The 25,535-nt window shown below is 40.0% G+C and overlaps 2 protein-coding genes across 6 annotated transcripts in view; one reads left to right on the plus strand and one right to left on the minus strand.

Moving 5' to 3' along the window:
* Positions 1 to 5,980, minus strand: part of BABAM2 (BRISC and BRCA1 A complex member 2) — a 172,685-nt gene extending 166,705 nt beyond the window's left edge. The window contains exons 1-2 of one of the 3 annotated variants that reach the window (XM_027748887.2): positions 5,896 to 5,980; positions 1,899 to 2,058 (exon numbers count right to left, since the gene is read on the minus strand). In XM_027748887.2, coding sequence (XP_027604688.1) covers positions 1,899 to 2,026 — 128 coding nt within the window. In that variant the 5' untranslated portion in view covers positions 2,027 to 2,058; positions 5,896 to 5,980. Of the gene's footprint in view, positions 1 to 1,898; positions 2,059 to 5,303; positions 5,324 to 5,435; positions 5,459 to 5,895 lie in introns of those variants that run through there. The other 2 variants (XM_027748885.2, XM_027748883.2) reach the window with 2 other exon arrangements.
* Positions 5,539 to 25,535, plus strand: part of RBKS (ribokinase) — a 76,252-nt gene continuing 56,255 nt past the window's right edge. For all 3 annotated transcript variants that reach the window (XR_005562727.1, XM_039379117.1, XM_027748888.2), the window contains exons 1-2: positions 5,539 to 5,903; positions 25,268 to 25,400. Coding sequence is in view for 2 of the 3 variants with exons in the window: in XM_039379117.1 (XP_039235051.1) it covers positions 5,854 to 5,903; positions 25,268 to 25,400 (183 nt within the window). In the remaining variant the exon portion in view is untranslated. The remainder of the gene's footprint in view (positions 5,904 to 25,267; positions 25,401 to 25,535) is intronic.

Raw genomic sequence — 25,535 nt, forward strand, 5'->3', positions numbered from 1 at the left:
TAATCGCTAATTAATCCTGTCTAAAATAATGTTTTTAAGTAACTTAGCTGTACCAAAAAAACCCCTTAAAAATAATTCTCAACTGAATGCAGAATCTTGATTATCTCAACTCCATCTCCTAATAATCTCAAGCCAAACAAAGCCCCAATACAAAAATGAGGTTCATTTCTGTGTTCCAGAACCAGAAAAAACAATATTGCTAACACATGCATACAGCTGAGCCTGTCTTTAAACAAGGTATGAGACAATCTCTGTCAGGTGCTTTACTTGTGCGTAGACTCCGCATTCAACACAGTGACAATACAATTTGAATCACTGGGTTTGGGTGACAGATGCAGCTGGTGGCAGTTTTTAGTTTTTAAAGAATAAAGTCTTGGAAAACATTCAGGATATAACAAAAGTAGGATTTCTTGATAAGATCATTGGCCAAAAATGTTAGACACCTTTTAAAAGTACCGTTGAAAAGAGTCAGCTAGAAAATACTGCTTTTTATTATTTCAATCTATTCATTTAAAGGCAGGCAGGCAGTATAAGCATTCAGAGGGCAGAGATCAAAACTCTTACCTACCTCCCAACAAACTGATACTTTTACCACCAACTACAGCTGTGTTTTCTCTCTATTTTCTTTGTATTCCTTTCTCTCAAGATTTCAATAGCTCCCATCTCAGCCTTCCTAGAAGACTAGCTCAAGAGTAAGCAAGGTCCAGCATGAAATGACAGCAGCAGATGCAGAACTGCTCAGCCCGTCTTACAGAATTTGCAAGCCTAAATGTCAAGCCAGTCAACGCTAATTACAAAGTCATGGCTTCTTAGACCTCCAAGTAAATCTGTACTCTGTCACAGCACCTTACAGGGAGGGAATGGTTGCTTTCAAACTAACCGTAGAATTCAAACCTCCTTCCTGAAAAGGCATTATAACCACCAGAAAAGCACCTCCCAAGCTCTCCATGAAACCATAATAAAACAGCCTACAGGAGCATATTAAACAGGTTTCAGCAGAACTAAATTTTTAACAACAGTGGTTTGTGGTGGTTCTCAAGATCTCAAGATCAATTACTGCATTAGCTATCATTTGAAATGGTACATAAAGCAATAGTTTGTACAAAACAGATGACGTGGACATCTTAAGCAAAAGTAATTTCAGGTTCTGAGCTCCTGTATCAAAATAAATACCTGAATCAATGGGTGCTGTTAGATGCTCAACTCTAAAAGAATAAAGCAATTTCTGACACTTCTTATCTCAAGTACTCTTTTATCAGCCACCTTGGGAGTGTCCCCTCTTTGCACAATGCCTCAAGTAAAGTCTACTTTACTTTACCCAGTGTACTATTCACAGAGGTTACACATCTCTGTGTGTAACACAGAAGTCTTTTTTGAATCCCAAAATTTTATCACTACTTTTAAGCTAATCTGAACCCTTCTAGAATTAAAAATAAAAGAAGGAGCTTGGCCTATTTCAAACACATGGCCCTATAGCCACTTGATATACTGAACTTGAGGGAGGTCAGATAAAAGAAAGGGTGGGGTTTTTTTTTCTGTTTTGGCATATTCATGCCTACAGGTAAGGTCATACAAATTTATCTTCAATTTTTAAATTACAAAGAAGATTGAGTAAGCAAGTGGTAAACAACAGGAAAAAATGTTTATAACTATCTCCCTGCTGAAAACCAGCACTATCAAGTGGCAGCGATGAAAGTGTTTTAACAAGATTATTATTGCCAACAATATGACAAATTAAGTCTCCCAAACTAAAAAACGCTAGTAAGACAAAAAGTAATGTAGCCAGAATGTCAGCTCCAGCTATATTCAAAGAGCTTAAATGAACCTAATAAAATCCAGTTCTGAAAAGACATCTCAACTGTGAGGGACTGGGTATTCTTCTTGGACAAGGAACTCACCCAGATTTCAAGTCTGTAATCCGTAAACAATTAGTAGCATCTAGTCCTACTTTTCCATTTCTGACCACACTGGAAATGAAGGGCGAGAGCGCTGGAGAAATTCTGTTCAAGGCAACTTCAGGTGACATTTTAGCACGTTCCTCCTTCCTTTTGTCTTGAGCTGCAAAGGGACGGCAAAGGAAAAAAATAAAATCCAAAAATAGCCTACTTATTTGATGTAAATTCACATGTACTCTGCAAACATCAAAAGAAAAAAAAAGCCAAGCACACAAAGGACTACAAGTAACTACTAAGTGTGCACAGGTTTATAAACTAAAAATAAGAACAGGTAGGTTTTTTTTCCTCCTACCTCTGCAGTATTCAGTGAAGCCTGTTTATTCAATATCAACATAAACCCAGAATTATGTCCTAGACTCCTGTAATTAAGGTCCTATCCCTCTGAGAAAGAGAAAAAAACCTGAGGGTCACCCTGACAGTTTACAGTCTAGACCTCCTTGTGGGCATTTCCATCAGGTCTGTAATTGCCAAGCCACATTTCCTCTGCTTCCACTGAAATCAATGGGACTTACAGTAACTGAATGGGCCCAAGGGTTTGATTATTTTTCCGTATTCTCACGTGCAATTTCTAATAGCACTAGTGTACCCCTAACCAGTATTACTTTTACACTGGACTTCATTAGGACTCTGTGATGCCTTTTAAAGGCTAACACTGCTTCTCCTTCAGTGGTATTGCCATACTCTTTAACAAGCATCTTCATCTTCCTTCACGTAACAGATCAGGAAGCTGATGTAGACACAACTTAAGCAGTTTTTTCAGAAATACTGCACTTGTGTGACCTTATGATAAATCAGACAGGCCACCAAGTTAGCACCCTTTAAGAACCTGTTGCTTTTTAAGTGAAATGCAGAAACTGAGCATGCACACGTTTTAACTCATGGCACCACAAAAAGACTAGGGTATGTGGACAACAACAGACTGTGGTAAGACAAGTGGGAGAAAAGAAGGGTAATCAAACTATTAAAATGTTAACATATTTTGTCATATTCTTAGGCACAGTTTCATCTGAAAATTAACTGAACTTGGCAGTTTTGGAGAAAAAGGCTGTAAATGATTGAAGGTAACATAAACATGCCACATCGGTGGGACAAAAGAGCTCGTACTTAAACTCTGACCATTAGAAGATATTTTTTAAAACATGCATTTAACTGAAAAACAGCAATACACACTGCATTCACTTTCATACAAAATGCTGCATATGGACTGTTGTATTAATAAGTGTTCTATAAAGAGAGTGTGAACAACTCATGAGTTCTATGAACAACTCATAATCGCAGTTTTCTGTTGTTTCTCACACTCAGTTTACAAGTGTTAGTAACTAAGGGATATTCTACAAACTAAGTCTTCTGTAACTGGCAGCAACATTAATTTCACATTCTATTTCACATTCTATTCTCATGAAAGTCATTCACACTGAAGCAATACAAAGCAATGCTCAAGAAAGAGTGTTTGTCCTGCTATTTGGAATGTATTTGAATAAAACGAAGGCCAGGCACATTAAGGCAAACAGAAAGACTAATAAAGTAAGACTTCCTAAAAACAGTAATTATCTTTAATACACTGGCTCCAACATTTTATGGCAGCAAAGAAGCTGAAGACTAAGTATCCATGCCCTGGCATATAATGTGTTCTCTTCACAGATACGATTTGCCGTAATTGACAATGGCAACAACTTTGCTTAGCAAACACCTCCAGCAACGTAATGCATTACCTCTTGTTTGGTACTTTTCAACCAAAAATTACTGCCTACTTACCTTTATTCTTCCCCAGAGGGAGTGAGAGAACACAAGCCCACACTTGACCTATTTCAATGAGAAGTCCAGTGGCTTACACTGAACTGCTAATAAAGATGAGTTTAAACTAAAACACTTTGCACAACAGTGGCTAAAACAGGGCACATACTTTAGTCTGCCAGCCCTGCTGTAGGGAAGAGTAATTTCAAGCAGGGGGCAGGTGGGCTCAGGAAGATAAGAACTTAAACCATGACAAAATGCTGAAAAACAAGCTATCCTTTTAGAAATCTTAAACTCATAAACAAGGACCTCAGAACTGGTTTTAACACATTTTAAGGGGACTGTGTTATGAGAACGAAGTTGTGAGACATAAGAGATACACATGGTAGCCACAGTTGAACAGATTCACCTTCCAAAATGAACTGCAGAATGAGATTCCTTACTTTTTTGTTAATAAAATTTACAGATATTGTCAAAACAAGATATAAATTACTGTTAGGCATTTTTGCTGATTTTTTGTATCTTTTTTTTTAATCACAATACCTTCTATATAATAAGTTAAACATATCAGTTAAACTAATTTATTTTGTAAACAAAGGGCTTTATAAACCAGAACACAATTTGTACCATTTTCCTAAGTTTCAGATGTCATATACATTTTTTTTTCTCTCTAGCTTAAGTTTCCCACAGTACTGGAAACCAAACACCAACAAACTCAAAGGAATTAACAAAAACAAAATTCACTGGACTGTTTCCCTTCCAAAACAAAGCACTTGAAAGAAGCAAACAAAACTAGTAGTTGAATCCTTTTAGATTCAGCTGGCTGAAAAACTTCAGGCTAATGTTACATATGCCTCAAAGTAACCATGGGGTCCCAGGCACTGCTTCAGGCACTGGACAGTGTCTGGATGACAGATAAGTCTGTCCCTCCACCGCCGGCAACAGCATTATGGGCATTTAGTGAAGCTTTAAGGCGGCAAAGGCTAATACTGTGATGGAGGCCTGGGAGCGCGAGGGGACCTTCCCTGTCTGACCCCCTTGGCGTGGCCGTCGGCAACGTGGTTGTGTGGGTTTCACTTTGGGGGTGGCAGGAACGGGTGTTTGGGTGTGAGTGGGGAATGGAGGGGACCCACCACCACCAGCACCTCCTGCTGCTGTGCTCGAACGCACACACGGAATGCTCCCAGCAACGTGGGTCTGCGGGGTCCTAGTACACCCCTGAGCTCCCTCAGCCCTGGGACGGGAGAACGCTCAGAATCCAAGGTGGGTCAGGCTGGAAGGGACCACAGTGCGTCACCGGTCCAACCTCCCGGCTCAGACAAGGTCATCCTAGAGCACACTGCACAGGACTGCATCCAGATGGTTCCTGAATTCCAGAGAGGGAGACCCCACACCCTCTCTGGACAGCCTGTCCCGGTGCGCGGTCACCGGTACAGTAAAGAAGCTCTTCCTCATATTCAGTTGGGACTTCCTGCGTTCCCGTTTCTCTCCGGGCTGGCCCTGGCTCGGCCCAGCCCCGCTCCCTCCCCAGCCGGGGCCGCCCCGTGCGAAGGCGGTGGGGCCACCACCCGCGGCGCTGCGCCCGCCCCGCCCCACCCCAGCGCCGCTGTTTACACCGGCCTCCGCCGACTCTGGGCCAGCTCCTCCCGGCGCCGGATCCCATCTCACCCGCTTCTGCCCCAGGAGGGGCAGGAGCGCTGCTCCCTCCCCCCGTGCCCGTCCCGCTCGCCCCGGCCCCGCCATTACCTACGGCGGCCGGAACTCGCCGCTTGGCAACGGCGTGCGCGCCCCCGCTCCCGCCGTGCGCGCCCCCGCCCCGCCGCGCGCTGTGCGCGCCGCCGCTCCCCCCGCGCCGCAGCCGCCGTCCCCGCCCGGGCCGGAGGGGTCTTCGCAGGCCCCGATAGTGGTGGCTGCCGCAAGTGCCTGCGCGGGCTGTCTGGCGGCTCGGCCGCGGCCGGAGCGGGGCAGGGGAGGCGGGAGAGGGGGGAGCCGCCGTGGCAGCAGGCGCTCGGCAGGGCAACACTGCCAAGCGAAGGCCCCCGCGGGCAGCTCGTCGCCCCTGGCAACGGGCGAAGCGGCGGCGGGGCCGGGCCGGGTCGGGGTCAGGGTCGGGGTCAGGGTCCGGGTCAGGGTCCGGGTCAGGGTCCAGGGGCCGCTCGGCGCCATGGCCGCGCAGGTGGTGGTGGTGGGATCCTGCATGACCGACCTGGTCAGGTCAGTACCGCCAGGGGGTTTCCTGCAGCCCTGAGGTCGCGGAGCGCAGGGCGTCGCGGTGCTCGGGGCAGAGCGGGGGCTCCCGGCCGGGCTGGAGCCGGGCGGGCGTCACGTTGCTCCCCAGGCCAGGATGGCAGGGGCGGAGCGCTCGGCCCCGGGCAGAGGGAACCGCGGCTGCGGCCGGGGCGGGGGAGGGAGCGCGCACCGAGACGGGCTGCACAGGGAGCGTGTGGAGTCTCCCTCACGGGAGAGGCACAAGAACGTCTGGACACAATCCTTTGCCATGAGCTCTAGGATGACTCTGTCTGAGCAGGGAGGTTGGACCAGGTGACCCGCTGTGGTCGCTTCCAACCTCACCCATTCTGGGATTCTGTGCAGGGGGGCGGCTGGGCCCGGGTGATGTCAGCCCGCAAATAGTGCTTTGAAAGAAGAGTGTGGGAACGGGGAGAAGTTTGAACGTGTTTGTGCGCTGGAGCTTTGATCAGCTGTCTGTGACTGGAGAGCGGGAGAGACTCGGGTTTGTGTTCTCAGCTGTGCCGAGTGGGTCGGCCTTGGCCTGGCCAGGAAAGCAGTGTTTTACAGTAACCTGCACGGGAAACCGTGAACTCTGAGACTTGTTACCAGCAGAGGAGTCTGACACGATTTTGTGGAAGTAAATAAAGCTGGTCAACTGTAACACATTTTCAGTTCAAAGCATTTGTCACCACTGGAAAAACGAGAAAGAAACAATATGACGAAACCGAAGTTAACTCCATGAAACAGTAGGTTGTACGTTGATTACTTGCAGGCAACATTTTGTGTGACACTTTGAAATGAGATTGGAGGGGGAGAGAGGGAATGCCTCCCAAGCTGTTCATATCCAAACAGATCAAGAAGTGGATATAGGAAGTCCTCAAAAATTTAGCACCTCTGCACCTCAAAGCTGTTTTTTAAATTATTACATCAGTTTTTTAAAGGAATGCCTTAATTTATTTTTATTCCTTTTCTGGGCATTTTGCTTTTCAAATTAAGTACTTGGGTCTAATTGTCCTTTCTTTTTCTTTTTTTTTTTTTTTTTTTTGTACATAGGTAAGGTCCGGAAACGTCTTCTAAAAATTAAAACACAGAAGCTCATAAAAGGTCTTGGTTCCTGTAGCCTGGGCTTTATAGTGAATACTAAATATTGGGAGAATTCAAGCAAAATTGCAAGAGTTTGCAACGATGCAAATCCTAACCTGAACCAACTGACCTTATCAGTCCCAGTAAACTTGCAAATCAGCCTTTGATTTTCACTATTTTAAACACATCTGTTTCTAAACTATATATGCAGACTTGATTAAAATAGGCTTTAAAAGTTTATGTATCTGGACTGTATCAGCTGGTCCTGCTAGGAATTCTGCAGTAAAAAAGTATCCTCTATCCACAGACAATTATACCAAAGCCTGTAGGCCAAGAAAGTGCAGAATATGTGATTAGAAGAATATGCTGAGGAGTAAGTACCATTTAGGTATAGACTTGTGTTGCAGAAACTATTAAATCCCTTAAATAATCACAGAACCTGTGTCAGAAAGATTTAATGCTTTATGTAATCTGCAGAACACGATGGCAGCTTTCCAAGAGGAATAGTTGTCTTGTAAGTCAGAGTAAGAACTGTGGAACTGATCTTGACGTTATGTGTGAATGAGCTATCAGATGCTCGTGACGTTGCACTGAAATGTAAAATGTGGTGCTCTAACCTCAAGACGTTCCTTTTCCTGTCTGTTGAAAGTGTAGAGGAAAAAAATAATCAAAAAATTCTGACAGCTGCAACTTTGGGCTTTTTTTGACACTTAAACAAACAAACAAACAAACAAGAAAACTCCCTTTTTTATTTTTTTTGGCTGCAAATTTGATATGATAGGAATGCATCATTCATTTGAAGCCATATTAGCTGGCCACACTGTAACCAGAGATTACAGCGTGGGCTGTAGCGATAGATGCTGTTACACTGAGATTAAGTGGTCAAAGAAAAGCCATTTCATTTTTCAATCAGCTGAGAGGATTTCTTCAATTGTACAAATGCTATCACAAGCATGTATCTGACTCACCATTATTAGCCTCTACTTTAAGGAGCGGTGGAGAGCTTTTTATGTGTGATAAGCTAATTTGCAAGGGACAGCTTCATTCTTTCTGTTACTAGCACAGGACTACAAACACTTAACAAAATAAGAAAAAGAGTGTGTTTAAGTTTAGCTGACGAGAGTTTAATCTGGAAAAAGTCTCCATATAGTACCAGTGTAGACATAGTTTAAATGTATCCTGAGTTACAAAAATCTGTGTAAAATTACCGGAAAGGACTAAGCAGTAGGCTTGGTTGCACCTAGGTGGAACAGGAAACTATAAACAAGTTTTATTAAATGTGGTAAAAACTGTCGGATTAGGATTAGGATTGGTACCAGGAGCATAACTCTTGACTGTCTTTGTATCTGGGATTTAGAGGGGGCTGCATATTCTAGATTTAAAGCTAGGGTTCTTTTCAGCTGGAATGAAAGACCATTCGGGTGGGGGTTGTGAGTTTGTCTGTCATTTATGCTGTTGTTTCAGTTTGCAAGAGACTTGGATAGCAGTGATCATGTTAAATGCCTGTCACTCATCTGGAGGAGCCCGAATGAATTTGTGAGTCACGCAGAGGAGGTCAGACACATTTTTGGATACATTGTGTTTGATGGGCATATTCACTGCTCAACACTAAAGCCTGTCTTCTTAGAAGATATTGATTGAGACTCTGTAAGAGCTACACAAACTCTGAGTTACTGTGTTATAACTCAAACTGATAAAATACCATGTTGGCCCTTTAAAATACAACCTTGTCCTTCTGTCCGGACAGCTAGAAGCTCAGGGTGTCAGACTTTAAATGGTAGTGTCAGACTTTAAATGTTAAGCATTCCCAGGTCTGTAGAGACAAGGTAGTGAAAAGTTTCAAGCTACCATTGGACATATGGTAGCCAGATTCACCACTAAAAAAATCAGTGCATAATGTTTTTACTCAGTACAGTAAACTGATGATTTAAAGAAGCGTAACCTCTGTGTGAAATGGAAACGCACAGTTTGAAATTTGCTGTATTTTATGTAATGACTGAGGCAGAAAAAGACAGGGACTTTCTGTTAAAGACAGGTATTCAGATTTGATTATTTTGAGAAATAATCAGATTCAGAAGAAAGGGTAGTGTGTCTTAAAATTCTTCTAAAGGGAAGAGGCCCAATGGTTTGCTTTTAAAACACTGTTCTCATTGGAAATTCTTTTCTCATTGTGCTGTAGCGCTGCAGTGGCAGAATGTGGGTTTTCTAAAGTGAACTTCATATGATCAAAACAGCCTCACGTACATACATGCAGTAAACCACACTCTTTTGGCTTAGTAGGACCAGGAACAAAACATATTTGTGGTCACAGTCACAATCAACACTTCATTGGCAATAGCAGGCAATGGTAATAGAAAACAAAAACAGCATTATTCTATATGATCTAGATATCAAACCAGACAGGTACTATCCATAGTATTATTTAAATAATTTCTCTTCTGACTCATATTTACAGACTGGTCGTGGCATTGGCATTTTAATTCATATTAAGTCAGGACAAGACTAAACATATAAACCAATGAGAGCCAGACACACTAAAACAATTACAATAAACAGGAGAAACTTTGGCATGGCAATGGAAAACAGCACAAGCATAGAACAAAATGTAAGATGGAAAAACAGTCTTTGGATAGTCACAACAACAACCTTTCAGTTTAACTTAAGAGAATGACACCACAGTCCAAATACTGGAAAAGTATATTTGTTAGAATGTTCAGAATTTAAAGAATTTTCTATGGACCTCTTTCCTGTCATCATGTTGCTTCACTCCCTTTAGGGAGTAGAAGTAAAAGTTCTGCTTCCAGCCTACTGTTGTAACAACCAGCCTTAATAATTATCGTGAGTATTAAACTGATTGACTGAAAGTATTCGGCAGGAGAAGAAGGACAAGGCAGAGAAGGCACTGAGGTACACACAGAGTACTGTGTTGCTGAACTGGGGCAGACAGCAGTGACAAAAGCACACCCAGTATAAAGATCCCAGACAGACACATCACGTCACCTTTGCTAACTGAGCACAACCTCTGCCTGGACCAAATAGCAAAGGTATCATCTCCTCTAGTGAGATCCTATGTCTTCATCTTAAGTCTCTAGTGGTGGTTATTGTCTGCTGAAGTGCTCAAGTAAATGGCTCATTGGCACATTAGAAATGTCCGTGATCCAAAGCTATGTATGCACTTTCTTTTTTAGAAATGCGTTATTTGGAACAATAATTTCAGGAGGTTTTGGTGGGAATATGAAGAGGAATTTTCTTACATTTCTTTTGAGTGATCAGAGGAAATCTCACATATGACTTCATTTTCTTCTTTGCTTTGTTTCCAGATCTCACACATGTTCTCATTTCCACCATTTCTCCTGCACGCACAGTCACCAACTTTAATGGTTTTGTCTTGTTTTAATATTTTTTTTCTGCTCTTCAGCTTCTCCTAGCAGCAAAGTGTTCTAGAATCCTTCAGATTAATTTCATTTGTGTTTTTGTTTTTATCTGTAATGCTTCCCCTGCAGCAGCCACTCCTCGTTCTAGTCAATCTGCCATTGCCAGCAGCATGGGAAAGCACAATTGTGAAGGAATACAAGCTTAGTCCAGTTGAGGAAATTAATCTTCTGGATTCAGAGAAAGGCATCAAGGCATGAGAGAATGTGTCATCTGTGAATTGTTTCATTTATGTAAAGGTGAAAAATCTGGGCTTGATTTCAGAACCAGTGCTGTCTGCCCCTTGTCTTGTTTTCTGACCTAGCAAAGTCTGGGTGCATAGTAAAGGCTGGATGCACAGGCTCAGCATTTTGAAATTCTGCTCTGATTTTGGAGGACCTAAATGTGGTTTAGATAAACTTCTCTTTGCCTTCTCTTGCATAGCAGGAAGAAAGTTGTGTCTTGGGGCCCCGAAAAGAAAAATGGGATAAGAATCAAGTTGATGAAATCTTCAGTAATGGCATTCACTAAGAAAATTGTCTTCTGTGCATATACAGCTTTTGAATATCTCTAGTGGCCGAGACACTGCTGATGTGGGGCCTGATCCAAGCTCATTCATGTCAAAGAAGCTTTTCACTACTGTAAACTGAAATTAGATTGTTGTCCCCCAGCAAAATCTGAGTGATGGTTTATTTTAGGGTGAGACATAGTTTAATGTTCTGGCGTGTTAAAAGTATTTGGTGTTATACTCCACACCTGAAAAGCTTCCAACAAAGTTCCGCTAACAAAAAATGACAAAATATTGAAGAGGAAAAAGGAGGGAAAATGTCTGCTTGGGCGCTTTTTAAATTAACACAAAATAACTAGGGCAAGGCCACCAGGGCCTTTTTTTAACCCATTACAAGAGCTGGATTTGCAACTAAGGTTATGAACCCCAAGCGAGAGACAGTGCACCATTGATCCCAGCTGGCACCCTCTGAAAGAAACTGTTGTTTGTGCCACAGAGGATGCTGTGGGCCCTCTCTGAGAAGGACTGGTGGTACTAGAACACCTGCTCAGCCCTTGTCTTTGGCTCTTATCCATGAAAACTTTTTTTTTTCCTCCCCTTACTAAATGGAAATGGAGGAAGTTTTAAAAGTCTCGGGAAATATGAATGTGAATCTGGTCACACAATGTCTTTCAAGTTAAGTGCAAAAAAAATGTTGCTTTCTGGATTCTCTTTAATTGAAATGTCCCTGCCCTTTCATTTGGTACCTTCATTTTGTGTCCTACTCTACTGTCTACTGTAATTAGGCACTGTCTTTTCTTCCAGAGGCAATTCCATTTCAGCAATAACTAATATGCCTCTTGTTCTTTAGACTTGTTTATCTAGTTAAGTTTTAATAGTATGTATTTAGTAGTGGTTTTGAGCTAAAGAATACCCTTTGTGGTACTACAGTCAGGCCCGTACTACATGAGTGCCATAGCTGAAGTAATTTCTATGGCTTCCCAGTCACCAGGAGTAGCACTATTTGCCTTACTGTACATTGGAAAACAATTTAGAGTTTGAGGACAGGAAGAAGGGCAGTTTGCTTTGTAAAAAGATAGGGAAAAGGTAAAGAGAATTGGAGGAAGGTGTTAAAAATGGCAAAGGTGGTAGGAAAGACCTAAGGTTTTACTGCAGAAAGTGTGAAGAGTCTGTGGAGTCAAAGTTGAGATAAAAGGCAGGAAAACTACAGTCCTAACAGTGACAGGTCCCCTGCTGTCCAGAGGCGCCTTGTTTCTTCCTTCGCTTTCTGTCAGCTCTTCCTGCCTGCTTGCTTACTGCAATTTTCTCACATGGCTGCATGGCAAGGACCATGGAAAAGCTCTGTTTTAGTCCTGCTATCTTCTCCCAGCACCAGCATTTTGGAAGATATGGCACTGGCCTCTGTTACCTCCTCCTTCTCATGAACGAGTTCCCAGCTGTCTGCTTCTGTTCCTACCAGCTGCAGTGTCTGGTCTGTTTGAGTTTGTAAATTGCTTTGAGATCCTTCAAGATGAAAGGTTCTACTTAAGTGAGATCATTATCGCCTTCTGCATTTCTCCACGCCCTGTTCTTGGTTCAAGCTTCTTGTCTCATCTCAATTTGGGGTCCAGCACAGTGCTCAACATTCCCAGCTCATGGCAACACAAAGCTTACACACAAATTTCAGCTTCCAATGCTTGAGTTGCTTGATGCCTCAGAATACTTCAGAGCTGAAGGTTAAATATATGTATTTTCCTGAGCCGATGCCAAAATGCTTAGCACTTGCCACACTGAGATTGTACTTCTGCATTTGTGTCTGACTTCATCTTATTTTGTGTGCTTCAAGAGACTGTGGAGTTCTCTTCCTCCCACTTCTGAAGTACTTACTCATTCTAGGAAGCATTCCAGCTACAATGTTGTTTTGAGATCCTACATTGTATTCTTATAGCCGTACTTTGTTCATGTTCTTGTGGTTAAACTGTAAGCCTGTCAGGGCAGGGATTTTTCACTCCTCTCTGGTGTAGTGAACTTACAAAGGGGAACCCTGACAGGAGTTCAGAGAGCTCTCTGTTCAAAGACTCATAAGCAGTAACACAGTGTTTGGGCAGGAGAACCCTTTTTCTGTTCAGCTGCAAGTCTAGTTGTCATCTTCATCTTCCATATTTTAATTGGCTAGTGAGAGAGTTTTTCACTGTATAGTATCTATGTGTTTTTATTCCCTATGTCATTCACATTCCAGTGAAATTTCCCTCTTTCCTATGAAAGTGAGGTCATCTGAAACCTGTGTTTATGATACTGCAGTCATTTCCATGGCAGTAGACTATGATATCATCAGTGGAGGATTATGCCTTTCCTATGTGTGTTAGCAATTAAAAATTATGGTTTGTGAGATAAAACTAGTGTTTACCAAGCTTTTAGGTTTAGTCCATGTGAAGCTGGGAAACTATTGCTTAATTCTCTAGAGAGTTCACTTGGGTAATGGAGTAAATGAATCCAGAAACATTTTGATCCTAGCAGGTGATGTGTTTTTGGGGTGTATTTTCCTAATGGGAGAAGAAAATCAGTTACTCCATCTTGTGTTGTCTCGCCTGGCAAAGAACACTTGTCTGAAACCCTTGTTACTCCTTATGGTTTTGTTATTCAGGGCTACTTAAATGCTTGACTTAAAGATTCACAAAATTGCCGATTTTCTCATTAGGCTGGCATTTTTCACCTTTGGAGGTCAGTAAGCTATTAGACACTACCCACAAAAGGAAAATCACGTGATCATAAGTCTTTTCATCTTTTTAATGGGTGTCCTATTTGCCAGCTATCAGTAGCTGAATCTCTTTGTTCAGCCTTCCTAAGGATGTACATGCTTTCTAATGGGTTGCTGACAGCAGAGTCCAGTTTCAACACTGTGATGGCAAAAGAAAATTCATCCATTTAAAATATAGTGTCCAGTGCTAGAACATTTGCTAATGCTGCAAGATGAGAACGGTGGATTTACAACATAATTTACTTCAAATACTTAAGAATTTTTAAGCCAAGAAAGTAGACTTTCCTAAACAAGAGTGAAGAGAAAGGGGGAAGACATCAGATGAAAATTCATAGAGAAAGAACATTGTCAGTCAACATATTGCCACATGAGACAAAATTTATAATACTTTTTTATTAATGTACTTTAATTTCAGAAATACACAACACCTCTGCACATTTCAACCTGTCTGTTTTCCCACCTAACAGAACTGAACTCTCATAAAATATCTGTTCAATCAATCTGGGTAAGACCATTAGGAAAAAAATGTTGAAATGGTGTGCCCTAAGTGTGTATTAGGACTTGCACGTGTCCAGTTTCACAGAAAGTCTAGGATGTGAAAGCGTTCTTCCCAAAATTATTACCATGTTAGTGATTTACAGTGGAAAGAAGTTCCATTTCCCATAGTCATTTGTGCAAATGGAATCAGGATGGAATAAAAAGACAGATAGACAAAATTACTATATGTAGTTTTTGGAAACTGAGATTACTAATGCTGTAACAGACCTGGCCCTTATTTCAGGTGAAGTTACAGCACCTCCTGAGTGTGCAGCTTCCCCATCATTCTGCATTCGGGCTGAGGCTTCATCTGTCCTTGGAAAACCCAGAGCGATACCTCTCTTAGAAGAAAATGAAAAGTCAGGAAACAATAACGTTACGATCAGGGAAGAGGCTGTTGGGATAAAAGTTTATTTACCAATTGCCCAATATCAGCATGCAGAGTAAGGGGGTTGTGTTCATTTCCACTACAGAAGGATGACATTTTATCTCAGGAATGCACTGTAGGATACGACCACAGCTTCACATTGTAACATCCCACTTTACAGATAGAACAACTGTTGCCTTTTGCTCTCTGTAGAGTTCTTAGGCATCTGAGCAGTTCCAAGTAAATAGCATGCAAAATGGCAATCCACGGAGCACTGGCATTGTCAGTACTCCAGGGTATTCCTTGGGCTTCTGCTGTATCCCAATGACACAGATGGAATATTATGTTATGAATATATCTATAATTTCTAGCCCCAAGGAATGCTATTACCATGTAACTCCCACAGTTTTTTTATTGATTTGGTTATTTTCCTACTGTTGCTGGAAATTCTTTTTGACTATTTAAAATAAAACATCTCTTGCCATTTCAATCTGGAGGTGTTTGACGCACAAGAGTCTGTACGGTCAAATGGGAATTTGTCTAAAGGAACTCCTTTGAAAGTGTTTGTCACAATAAGAAATTGTTAGGCACTATATTTTAACACCCAGCACCGAGGATATTGTATTTTCTCCTCCTTTGTGAGCAACAGAATGGTATGATTAATAGTTCTGTCTTGTTAATGAATTACTTACTGGCTGTACTGTTAATGGAAATAACCATTTTCCTAGATTCATTTCTAGACATAAATATCTTTGGGTGAATTTCAGTACTCTTGACAGTAAAGAGCTGCTGGCACAAATCAAAAGCTGCAATAAAAATCGTACAGAGTCAATGGTAACAAATTTGTGTAAAACGCTCTAGGCAGGCATATATATTATGTTGCCTCTAGGAGCTGTCTGAGCTGTTCTTTCCAAAGGAGCTTACCAGTAAGGTTTTGTTTGCTTGTTTTATATGGCTCCAGTTGTAAGGTCCTATATCAAGCTGCAGTAAGTTATTTGATGCTGACATCCTGACTCCCTTAAGGATCCTTGTATCATGTACTTTGAGCCTGAAGAAAATACAAAATTATTTTTCACTAGTATGCTGCCTAAGTAGGTGCAGCTTTATAGAACACGTTGATCTTTGTGACAACTAATTATAAAATAAGAAGGTGGTAATGTTCCTGAATATATCAGTGTGTTCTCTTCTGTGTTTTATTCTCCTTTCCATTTCTGAATTTAGTATATTTTTCTCCTTTTTTCCTGTACTAGATTACTAGCATGTCATCCCTGAACCATGAAATTTCCCCTTAGTTGCCTTCGCCTCTTCTTTTTGTCTTTCTACATGACATTCTTACAGTGTACTTCTCATCTGTATTGGTCTTTTCCTGCCTCTCATCTCTCAAAAGATAACTTCTGCTTTCAAAGAATCATAACTCTGTTTCATTAATTTATTCTATCCATCACTTGCTGTACTTCCTGTGTTCTTTCAGATCCCTGTTTGTAGAAAATGCATAAACCTTGGTAGTATAAACAGCAGAAAGAAAAAAACTTTGGTCAGAACCGAAAATAAAGGATAAGCAAGTTCAGTACTCATGTGAAAAGACAGGCATTTTCCATGTTCTTAGCTGTAATGAGAGTGAATATACCTTCCTTCTGATTGTCTGATCCTGCTAGTATTAGTCATGGGGAATATCCTGTTAGTATTGTTCAATCGTTTTTAAAATACATTTTCTTTCTTTTTTTTTCCCAGAAAAGGCAAAGTAAAAAATGACCTGTTGGGAAAAAGCAGCGTTTTTTCTGGAACTCATATTACTCCATATAGAGGCAGCAAAAAGAGCAGATTTTTCTTCAGTTTTTACTCCCTGTTGCTCATTAAATTCCGTGCTTTAATGGAGACATAGGAGTTGTCCATTGGTAGGCATCAGAATCCAGGATTATACAGAATTACACCTTTCTTTCTGGTATTTAAGGATCTACTTTTCCCAAGAGAACTTAAATCACGAAAAAGGTAAAGGTACTTGCCTAGAGGAGATTCCAACCTGTCTCAGCAGACTTAACCTTGGCCAGCGAAGCCCACACACACCCCCCCACACACCCTGCACATTCTCATCTTTGCCCTACAAGCCTTAACGTTACTGTAATCCAAGATTTTATTTGATGCCCCTATAATTAGATTGAACTTCAGAGAACAATTTTTATATCAGTGAATCGGCAGCAAGATAGTTTCAAAGTAAAAACTTGACCAAAAATTTAGCCCTGAAGTGGTCAGGCAGTTGGACTTGATAGTAGTTGTCGGTCCCTTCCAACTGAACTATTCTATTCTATTCCCATATAATAAATATAAATATATTTAAATATATTTATTGCATTCATTATCTATGATACACTGATTAAGTATACGTAAACAAAGTATTGTTTTGATTATACTTTTAATTCATGACCCATATGGATTCTGTAAGAAGCACTATACTTACGAACTTGATGAAAGATATCTTACTTGTCAAAATTCCTATGCTTTTAGAACAACATCTCATTGAAAAAAATTGTTAATTTTTGGACCACACTGTTACTTTGCCTTGACGACTGTATAGTGGGAACACATCTATGATGTTGCTCCTAATATTATAATTTAGAAAGCACAATGTGCTTGTGTGCAAAATACCGGTACTTAATGGTGTAGGGAGATTATTTATTACCTGTAAAAGATGGACAGCAAGATTTTGTATGGTTGGTACCCTGTTTTCTGTATGATAGCAAAGCAGAAGCACAGATCACTTTGTTGATTTACCAGTATATAAAAAAACATGATGACAAGAACAAGGACCCTGTGGCCTATTGAATCAGCCATGTTATTTCCACTTTGTTTTTGTTGTCTGATAAATCCTTTTTTTAAGAGGTATAGAAAAGATTAATGTTCACATGTCTTGTTAATCTATCCTTGGGCATATAAAGATTGCTCTTTGCTTGGGTTGCAAAGGTTGTTTTGTTTTGTATTGGGTTTCTTTTCTACTTTAGCCCTGGTATTTCATCATGATATAATGTTCTGCTCAGGAACTGTAGGCAGCCTGCTTCAGTCCTGGGTGAGCACAGCGTGTTTCAGAGACAGTGTATTCTAACATTGCCATCAGATTGCATTGAAAATAATTATGTAACTGCCATTCCAAAAATAATGTAATCGAGAGACATCAATGAAGAACAACGTGGGAGGCAAATAAAGCTAGAGAGTAGCAATTCTGAAAATTTCCACAATCTTTCTTAAATACAAAACAGATGTTTGGTAAGAATGATGGAATGTTTGCTGAGAGAAGATAGCTTTATTTTTGTTTGAGTTTTTAAATCTCTTTAGACCTTCAACTTCAGAATTAAACATTCCACAGATTATGAACTCATCAATGTCGTGTCCACCTTTTCCCCAAATTTAACTGCTGATGGTGTGAGGAATTATTACAGGTTTGTTGTTCCACGAGAAAGCTTTTTACTTTTGGTAATTAGTCAAATAAATAACTTCACTGAGTTGAAGATTTCATATTCGTAGTATAATTCAGGAATTTTGATGTCCTGTTGATATCGTAACTTCACTGAAATGCAGTACAGTGCACTACCGTAAATGCTTCAGGGCATTCATCTGGATGCCTTTATATTTGTTTTGTCTTTTAATATCTGGGAGGGTAACATTTGATTCTGCACAAAGGGTCAACAAAAATGTTTGTTGAAGTTCTTACAGTGCTGTGGACGTCTCATTCTATGTGTTACAAGTTTCACTCTTTTTAAATTGAGACTGTGATTGCACATATAAGAAGATGTGACCCTTATGACCTTCCTACATCTCGCTACAGCCATTCATTTAATTTTCTACCTTGCTAGAGATTTTCTACAGTTATTTACGTACTCAGTAATGTGATCTACAAAACCATTTGTCTATTAAAATATATATATATTTGTGTTTCATAAAATACATATTTTCTTCATGGAAAAACTGATTGAACAGATTCCTGCTGCTTTGCACCAATTCATCATTCACTTTTTTGTGTTGTGGTGACAAACTGTATTTGATGTAAAACAGGTTTAAAAAAAAACTCTGAATGAGTAATGGGGTAAAACTTTTGGATCTCACTCTTCTTCAGCACTGTCCTGCAAAAAAAGGCTTCTAATTAAGCATCAATTATTGTGCCTGATACCAGCTTGGGTAGTGTTTCTGCAGTGTTCATTACTGTGGGCTAGAGAGAGAAGCCAGACTATCAAACATCCAAGCAGTAAGCAAGTATTTTAATTGTCTGAAAAGTTTTGTTGTTGTTTTTTTTTTTTTTTTTTTTTTTTTTTTTTTTTTTTTTTTTTTTTTTTTTTTTTTTTTTTTTTTTTTTTTTTTTTTTTTTTTTTTTTTTTTTTTTCAAGAAAACCTTGTCATGTTCAGGGACATAGGAGGAAGAAAAAATAGAGATTTTCTGTGATTTGTAGTTGGTTTTCAGTCATTAAAGATCTGAAGGGAGGCTACAAACCTAGAACCAGATTGCTCCATGCTTAAACCAAGCTGTAGTTAACTAAATTCCTGAGGTAATCTTTTTAGAAATCTTGGAAGTTTTCTACTTTACAATAAGATGTTTTAGTGGATGATTAAAAGGGGTGAAAACATAAATGAGTCAAGAACATCAGATTTTGAAAAGATTGTGGTCTTTTTGCCTGTGTGTTATGGATACTTTCCCATAGCACATGTTCAAATCTTCAAAATGAAACTAGACAAAACAGACCAAGGCTAAACCAAAATGTTAAGCCAGATCCAAAAGAGGTCTGAGACTTTTTCACCACAATGTTGTATTAATATTAGAGACAAGAATTATTCTCTCCTTTGTATTTGTTCAGTTCTGAGAACCATGAAAGGCCAGTAAATTATATGTACTAGACAGTGGCTAGTTACACCTACTCTAATCTCACTGGGATTTTCCCCATTCTAGGGAATTCCCAGAAGGGGAGAAAGAGTGAGTTTTGTTCAGTAATGCAAGGAGAACAGAATCAAAGCTAAATTCTAGACCTTTACATTATATTCCTTTTTATTAAGTAAGTTTTAAATTCAGTATTTCTGCTGCTATTTTCATATTTCTGATCATCTTCACCTTTCTTGAGGAATTAAAAAAAATCTGAATGTTTCTTTTGATACTATTTAAATGACAATCATCTTAGGTAATGTGATCTCTAATGTACAAATTCTCTTCTCCTCTGACTTGCCTGATGAGAATATTATTGGGGCTTTTTTTGAGAAAAATGTTCATGGGCTTTTCTATTTTCCTTTTTTGTGCATGTCATTTCTCAGAAAAATACGATACTTTATGCTTTTCTTCAATATATCTAATAAGCTAAATATATTGTACTACTTAAGTAAACCTTAGCTGCATAGCATTCACTGTTTTCAACACACAAAGTAGTATCAAATATAAGTTCCAACTTTGGCTTGGGGCAGTTCTGGGTGTACTGCTGCCAGCAGAGGCTCTCCTGCTCATCCCCTCACTTTTTCAGGCCTCCGGGTTCTGGCTCACCCTGGCTGCTGTACAGTAAGTTGGACAAATTTGCTGATCCAAATTAAAATTACCTTCTGAAAAAAAACATTTTGAATTAGAAAACTCCATAAGCAATAAAAGCAATGCAAGAGAAACAGTGGGAAAATGCTGCCGAGGAGAAGGCATGGTTTCTCATCAGCTTAAGCTAACGGCAGTAATACATGTTTGTAGTACTTTCGTGTGTTGAAAACAATGAACAGACACTGGGTAGGTGTCAAGAATCGGAATGATTAATTTCAGGATTAATTTATGCAAATGCTGCTTAATATACATCTTTCCCTTTCCCTTTCTTCATTCTTCATACTTTCCGAATATGATCTAGTCACTGCTTAGATGGGAACTTTTCAAGAAAACCCAGATTACCGGGGAAAGGGTCATTAATGACTCAGTATGTTCTGCTTTCACCTCTGATTCAGTGCTTCAACACAGTAGTAAAGGGTTCTGTTCTGGTTTTAATGCCATCCTTCCCAAGGGATGTCTGTGTGAAAATACAAATGCTAATCAGCTCTAGCCTCTAAGGGAACTTGTGGCACGCACTTACTGGAAGAGAGGGTTAAAGTTATTGCGGTGGTGAAACTCTTATGTGTGTACCTTTATTCATCCCAAACCCCTGAAACGTAAGTGGATGTACAATTCTTCATTTGTCACGAACAAATGTGGGCAGCATTGCTCTATGCTTTACATTTTGTAAAAACTCAGTTGAAATTCTGAGTGATTATATTCCTTGTTTGTAGTATCCAAAGTAATTCAGGATGTTTCAATCTGAACTTTCCTCTATAAATACAATTCAGTAATACAATGTACAGTTTGTAAAACATACAGTAATTTTATTATACATCTAATAAGTGTTGGGGATTTTCAAATTTAGTTTCTGGCTGTTCATAAGACATGGCAGCTTAGTATCCTTTGCACCATTTATCCCCTCAAAGCTGATCAGAAGTTGTCACATAAGCAAAGAGAAGTCTGTTGAATAGTAGCTTATTTGGGTTTTTCAGGTCAGTGTTTTCAAATTACGTCAAAGTTGTAAATGGCTTTACAAAACATTTTATGTAACAATTCTGAAAGCCCGTGTGACAGTTTTTCTAATTAACTTATTTAGCCTGGTTTTGGAGTAACATTAGCTGTTTCATCACTTTTAGGCTATTTTGAGTATTCTTTGTGGCACCATCAGTAAGCCAAGAATTTTTAGGGTTTCTTAATCATACAGATTACTCATCACTGCTTGCTTCTGACAGAAGCCTGAAATGCTCATTAAAATTGTCTGATGTGAATCAGAAGTTAGTATAGTTGCAGAATTAAATGATGAGAGAATAGCATTATATTAGAAAAAAAAAATCTTAAATGCTGGTTTCAGTGAAAGTGAAACCTCCAGGCTTATATATAGATCAGTTCTCTGAATTTGTTTAATATGGAAAATAAAAATAGGCTTCTGGAGTGGAGAACTGGTCTGGCAATCATGCCTAAAATGAAGTAAGGTGAAGTGTTTGTTTCCAGTGAACTACAGGAACCTGCTGCTTGTTCTTGCTTAGTCTGTTTTAGCCTATTTTTAGAATTGGCTAATTATAAATCACTATTCCACCTTGATCCTTTGCCCTTTGCCTTTTGCCTTTCCATCAACACAATAAAAAAGGTCATATCCCCATCTTCCACAAGCTGTTTGATTCCCACAAGCAGTTGTTATGCCATGCTGCTTGAAGCACTGAGGCCCAGGTTCTCCTCTCACCAAGCCTGTTTTTTCACTACTGAAATTATGATGCTTCCACTGAAGTTGCATGTTGATGCCAACATAAAAGAGAGAAGAATCAAGTCATAGTCTGGCTACTGTTAAAACAACAATATTTATGGTTGAACGTACGTCTTGAAAATGCATATGAGCTCTGAGCAGCGCTATTAACAGAAGTGTGCTGGGGTGTCACACTTGTTAATCTTTGTCTAAAAATGTATTAGCTTTTTGTGGAAGAAAATTCTGTTTAGAAAAAGCTATAATCTTTGAAAAAAAACCAACCCGAGGAATGAAAATAAATCGAGACTTGATACCATTTTCATACTGCAGAATTTAAATGAGAAGACAGTATGAGCTAGTGGTTTCAGCTGATCTCTTATTTTGGTTTTGCCGCTGGCTTCTTGACTGACCCAAGGCATGAAAAGGCAAAATGCCTTGACTAGGTTCCATACCTGCAAAACAGGAATAATGATGTCGTTCTGCTTTTTAAGGTGTAGTGAGATCTGTGGATGAAAGGAATTATACAAGAGCTGCTGTTAGTATTTATTACCAAGGCTGGGTGAAACATCCCTTCCTTACTGGATGGCACAGAATTTTAGACGCGTGTGTGCAGTACCCGGGCACTGGCTGAAGAGGAGCTTCCTCAGCTAAGTTTTGTGGCCTTCACTCTCTGCTCCCCAACCATCTCTACTTGGCTTCCAGTGGTGAAAATGGTGATAAATTACACGTTACCATTACTGAACATTATTTATCTATTACTATTTATCAATACTATTTATTGTTACACCTTGTTGCCTGAAACTGTACAGCTATTCAGATGCTGGCTGTGGGCAAACAGTTATAACTTAGCAATCCTTTCCATATATATATATATATGTATATGAGCTACGTACAAGTATATTTCTAAAAATCTGTTAATTTTTATTTAAAATTGTTTAAACATTTCCCAACAAAATGTTTCCAGCTCTGCCTCTCTGGAAATGAGTGCTATTAGCTGAATGTGTGATTCTTTTGGGGTTTATCTGTGGTCACCCACACAAAATAAACCTACCAGCTGTGTACTGTACCCTCGCACTAAAATCTGGGGTGCTTTGCTAGTGGATGTCCCTACTTACGTACCTGGGTCTCTCTAGAAACTGTAACTACTGATGAAGCACAGACATGTAACAACTCCTTCAAAGCCAAAATCTTAATTTCTGGGACTTTGGGACTTACTTGACTTTGCTAGATTCATTTTGGGTTTTCTTGATTTTTTTAATGATCTTAAACCTTTGAACTGATGAATACTGGAATTGAAAATTAGAGGGAGAAAAAAACATTTGCTTTCTCCTGAACAATTACAGTGAATTAGGCTCTGCTCTGTCATTAATTCCATGAGATTCTGCAAACACCCTTATGCCCCGAAAGTTACAGCATAAGCTCAGAGGTATTCTTCATATCAAGTCAAAAAACAATCTGTAGTGATTGCCTAGTGCAGAAGTATAGAATCATAGAACATTCAGGGTTGGAAGGAACCTTAAAGATCACCTACTCCCAACCTCCCCTGCCATGGGCAGGGACATCTCCCACTAGACCAGTTGCTCAAGGCCTTCTCCACCCTGCCTTGAACAATGCCAGGGTTGGGGCATCCACCACCTCCCCAGGCAACCTGTTCCAGTGTCTCACCATCCCCACATTAAAGGATTTCTTCCTAATATCTAATCTTTTGTTCTGAACTGGCGATTTTCACAGAATCACATAATGGTTGAAGTTGAAAGGGACCACAGTGAGTCATCTCCTCCAGCCTCCCTGCTCAAGCAGGGTCATCCTAGAGCACATTGCACAGGATTGCGTCCAGGCAGTTCTTGAATATCTCTAGTGAAGGAGAGTCCACAACCTTTCTGGTTCTGTTTCAGTGCTTGGTCACCTGCAGAGTAGAGTTCTTCTTCATGTCTGGGTAGAACCTTCTGTGCATCAGTTTCTGTCCATTGCCTCTTGTCCTATTGCCTGGCGCCACCAAGAAGAGCCTGGCTCCATCCGCTTGACACCCACCCTTCAGATACTTAGAGACTTTGATGAGATCCCCTCTCAGTTGCCTCTTCTCAAGGCTGAAAAAGCCTCGCTTCCTCAGCCGTTCCTCATAAGAGAGATACTTCAGTCCCTTAATCCTCTTTGATGCCCTCCACTGGATCTGCTCCAGGAGCTCCATGTCTCTTTTGTACTGAGGAGTCCAGAACTCAGTTTTTGAATTTTGAAGCTGTTAAAAGGTTTATTAGTAAAAAGATGTTATAAGTTGACAAGCAGAGCTGAAGTTAATCTCTTCATCATTAGGGCAGATTCTTCTGCATTATTTTACTCCCCTTCCTTCCCCGTGTTCCCCTTCTATCCTGCAGACTTCTGGAAACCTGTCTGAGGTAACTGTCATTGACTGAGCAGGTTGCTAGTATTTACACCATAGGATACCTTCCATTCCCATGTGTTGTGAACTTGTTTGGAGCTTAAGAGATTTAAAATTTACATTTTTAAGCCTTATACCTGGAATGTGTGGCTCAAGGAGGTGGAAATTTTGGTCGAGTGTTGTAAATGAATCTTTGAGTTATGTACTTTAATAGATGCGACAAAAGTCAGGTAGTCTTTTGCATTCAGAGAAATTCCTCCAAATAGTCTCAGGAGTGTTTTTTATTCCTTTCAACTTTTCCTGGAGATAGCAAAGCATCTGGAAGGGTTAACAAAATTACAGTTTTGTTTTCCTTTTTCCAAAATGGAAATGAAACCAGAATATACTTCTGATGGCTTTCGGCTTGTATTAGTGCATCTGGTTCTGGGCACCCATCCCCAGAAGAATGTAAATGTAATTGGATTGCATTCAAGAAACAACAAAATGCTGAGAAGTTGTAAAGCTTGATTTGTAAGAGAAAAACTTAAAAAAGAAAAATGTTAAATATGTACAGTGTGCCTGAGTGACAGCAGAGGGGAGGACGATTTTGGTAACGATTACAATTCTGAGGGGTGTAAACACCAACAGAGTGAAAAATTACTCAAGGATGGTTCAGGAAGGTTTAATTAGATGTAATGGAATTAAAAGAACTATATGTAAACTTGAGCTGAATGTTACAGTTGAAATGCCATGAGCAGTGAGACCTATAGATTTATTATTTATCTGTATTGAGTTAGCCCTGGAGAATCAGAATGAGGGGTCAAGTGCTTCATTTCCTGTAGAAACATGGAACATGAACGAAAGAAATTCAATCCCTTTATCAAGTAATAAACAAGAAGCTTGACTGGCTGGCATATAAGGAATAAACTTGAACAAGTGGGATGTGGAATAGAGACCCTAAAAGGTCTTTTGAGTATTTTTTAGTCTTGCTGGCTGACTGTTGAGCCATTTAGGATTATAAGAATGTAACTCTTAATTTGAAGATACTTGTTATTTTCAGCCTCTAATATATGTAAATATTGCTTTAATTGGAATAGCCTTACTACACGATTGCCAAGAGCTGGAGAAACTGTCCTTGGACATAAGTTTTTCATTGGTTTTGGTGGGAAAGGAGCCAACCAGTGTGTCCAGTCTGCTCGACTTGGGGCCAACACCTCACTGATCTGCAAGGTAAGCACTGACTTGCTCTTGAATTACAGCTGAACTAAATATTCGTGCAAGTTCCAGTAAAACTTTTGATCACTTAAACAAAAGGTTTAGATGTCTTTTTAGATTTTTTTTTAATCCCTCTCTAATTCTCTTTTC

The sequence above is a fragment of the Pipra filicauda genome, unplaced genomic scaffold (assembly GCF_003945595.2).
Source record: "Pipra filicauda isolate LSUMZ 115617 unplaced genomic scaffold, ASM394559v2 scaffold156_size1729456_pilon, whole genome shotgun sequence".
Classification (NCBI taxonomy): Eukaryota; Metazoa; Chordata; class Aves; order Passeriformes; family Pipridae; genus Pipra; species Pipra filicauda.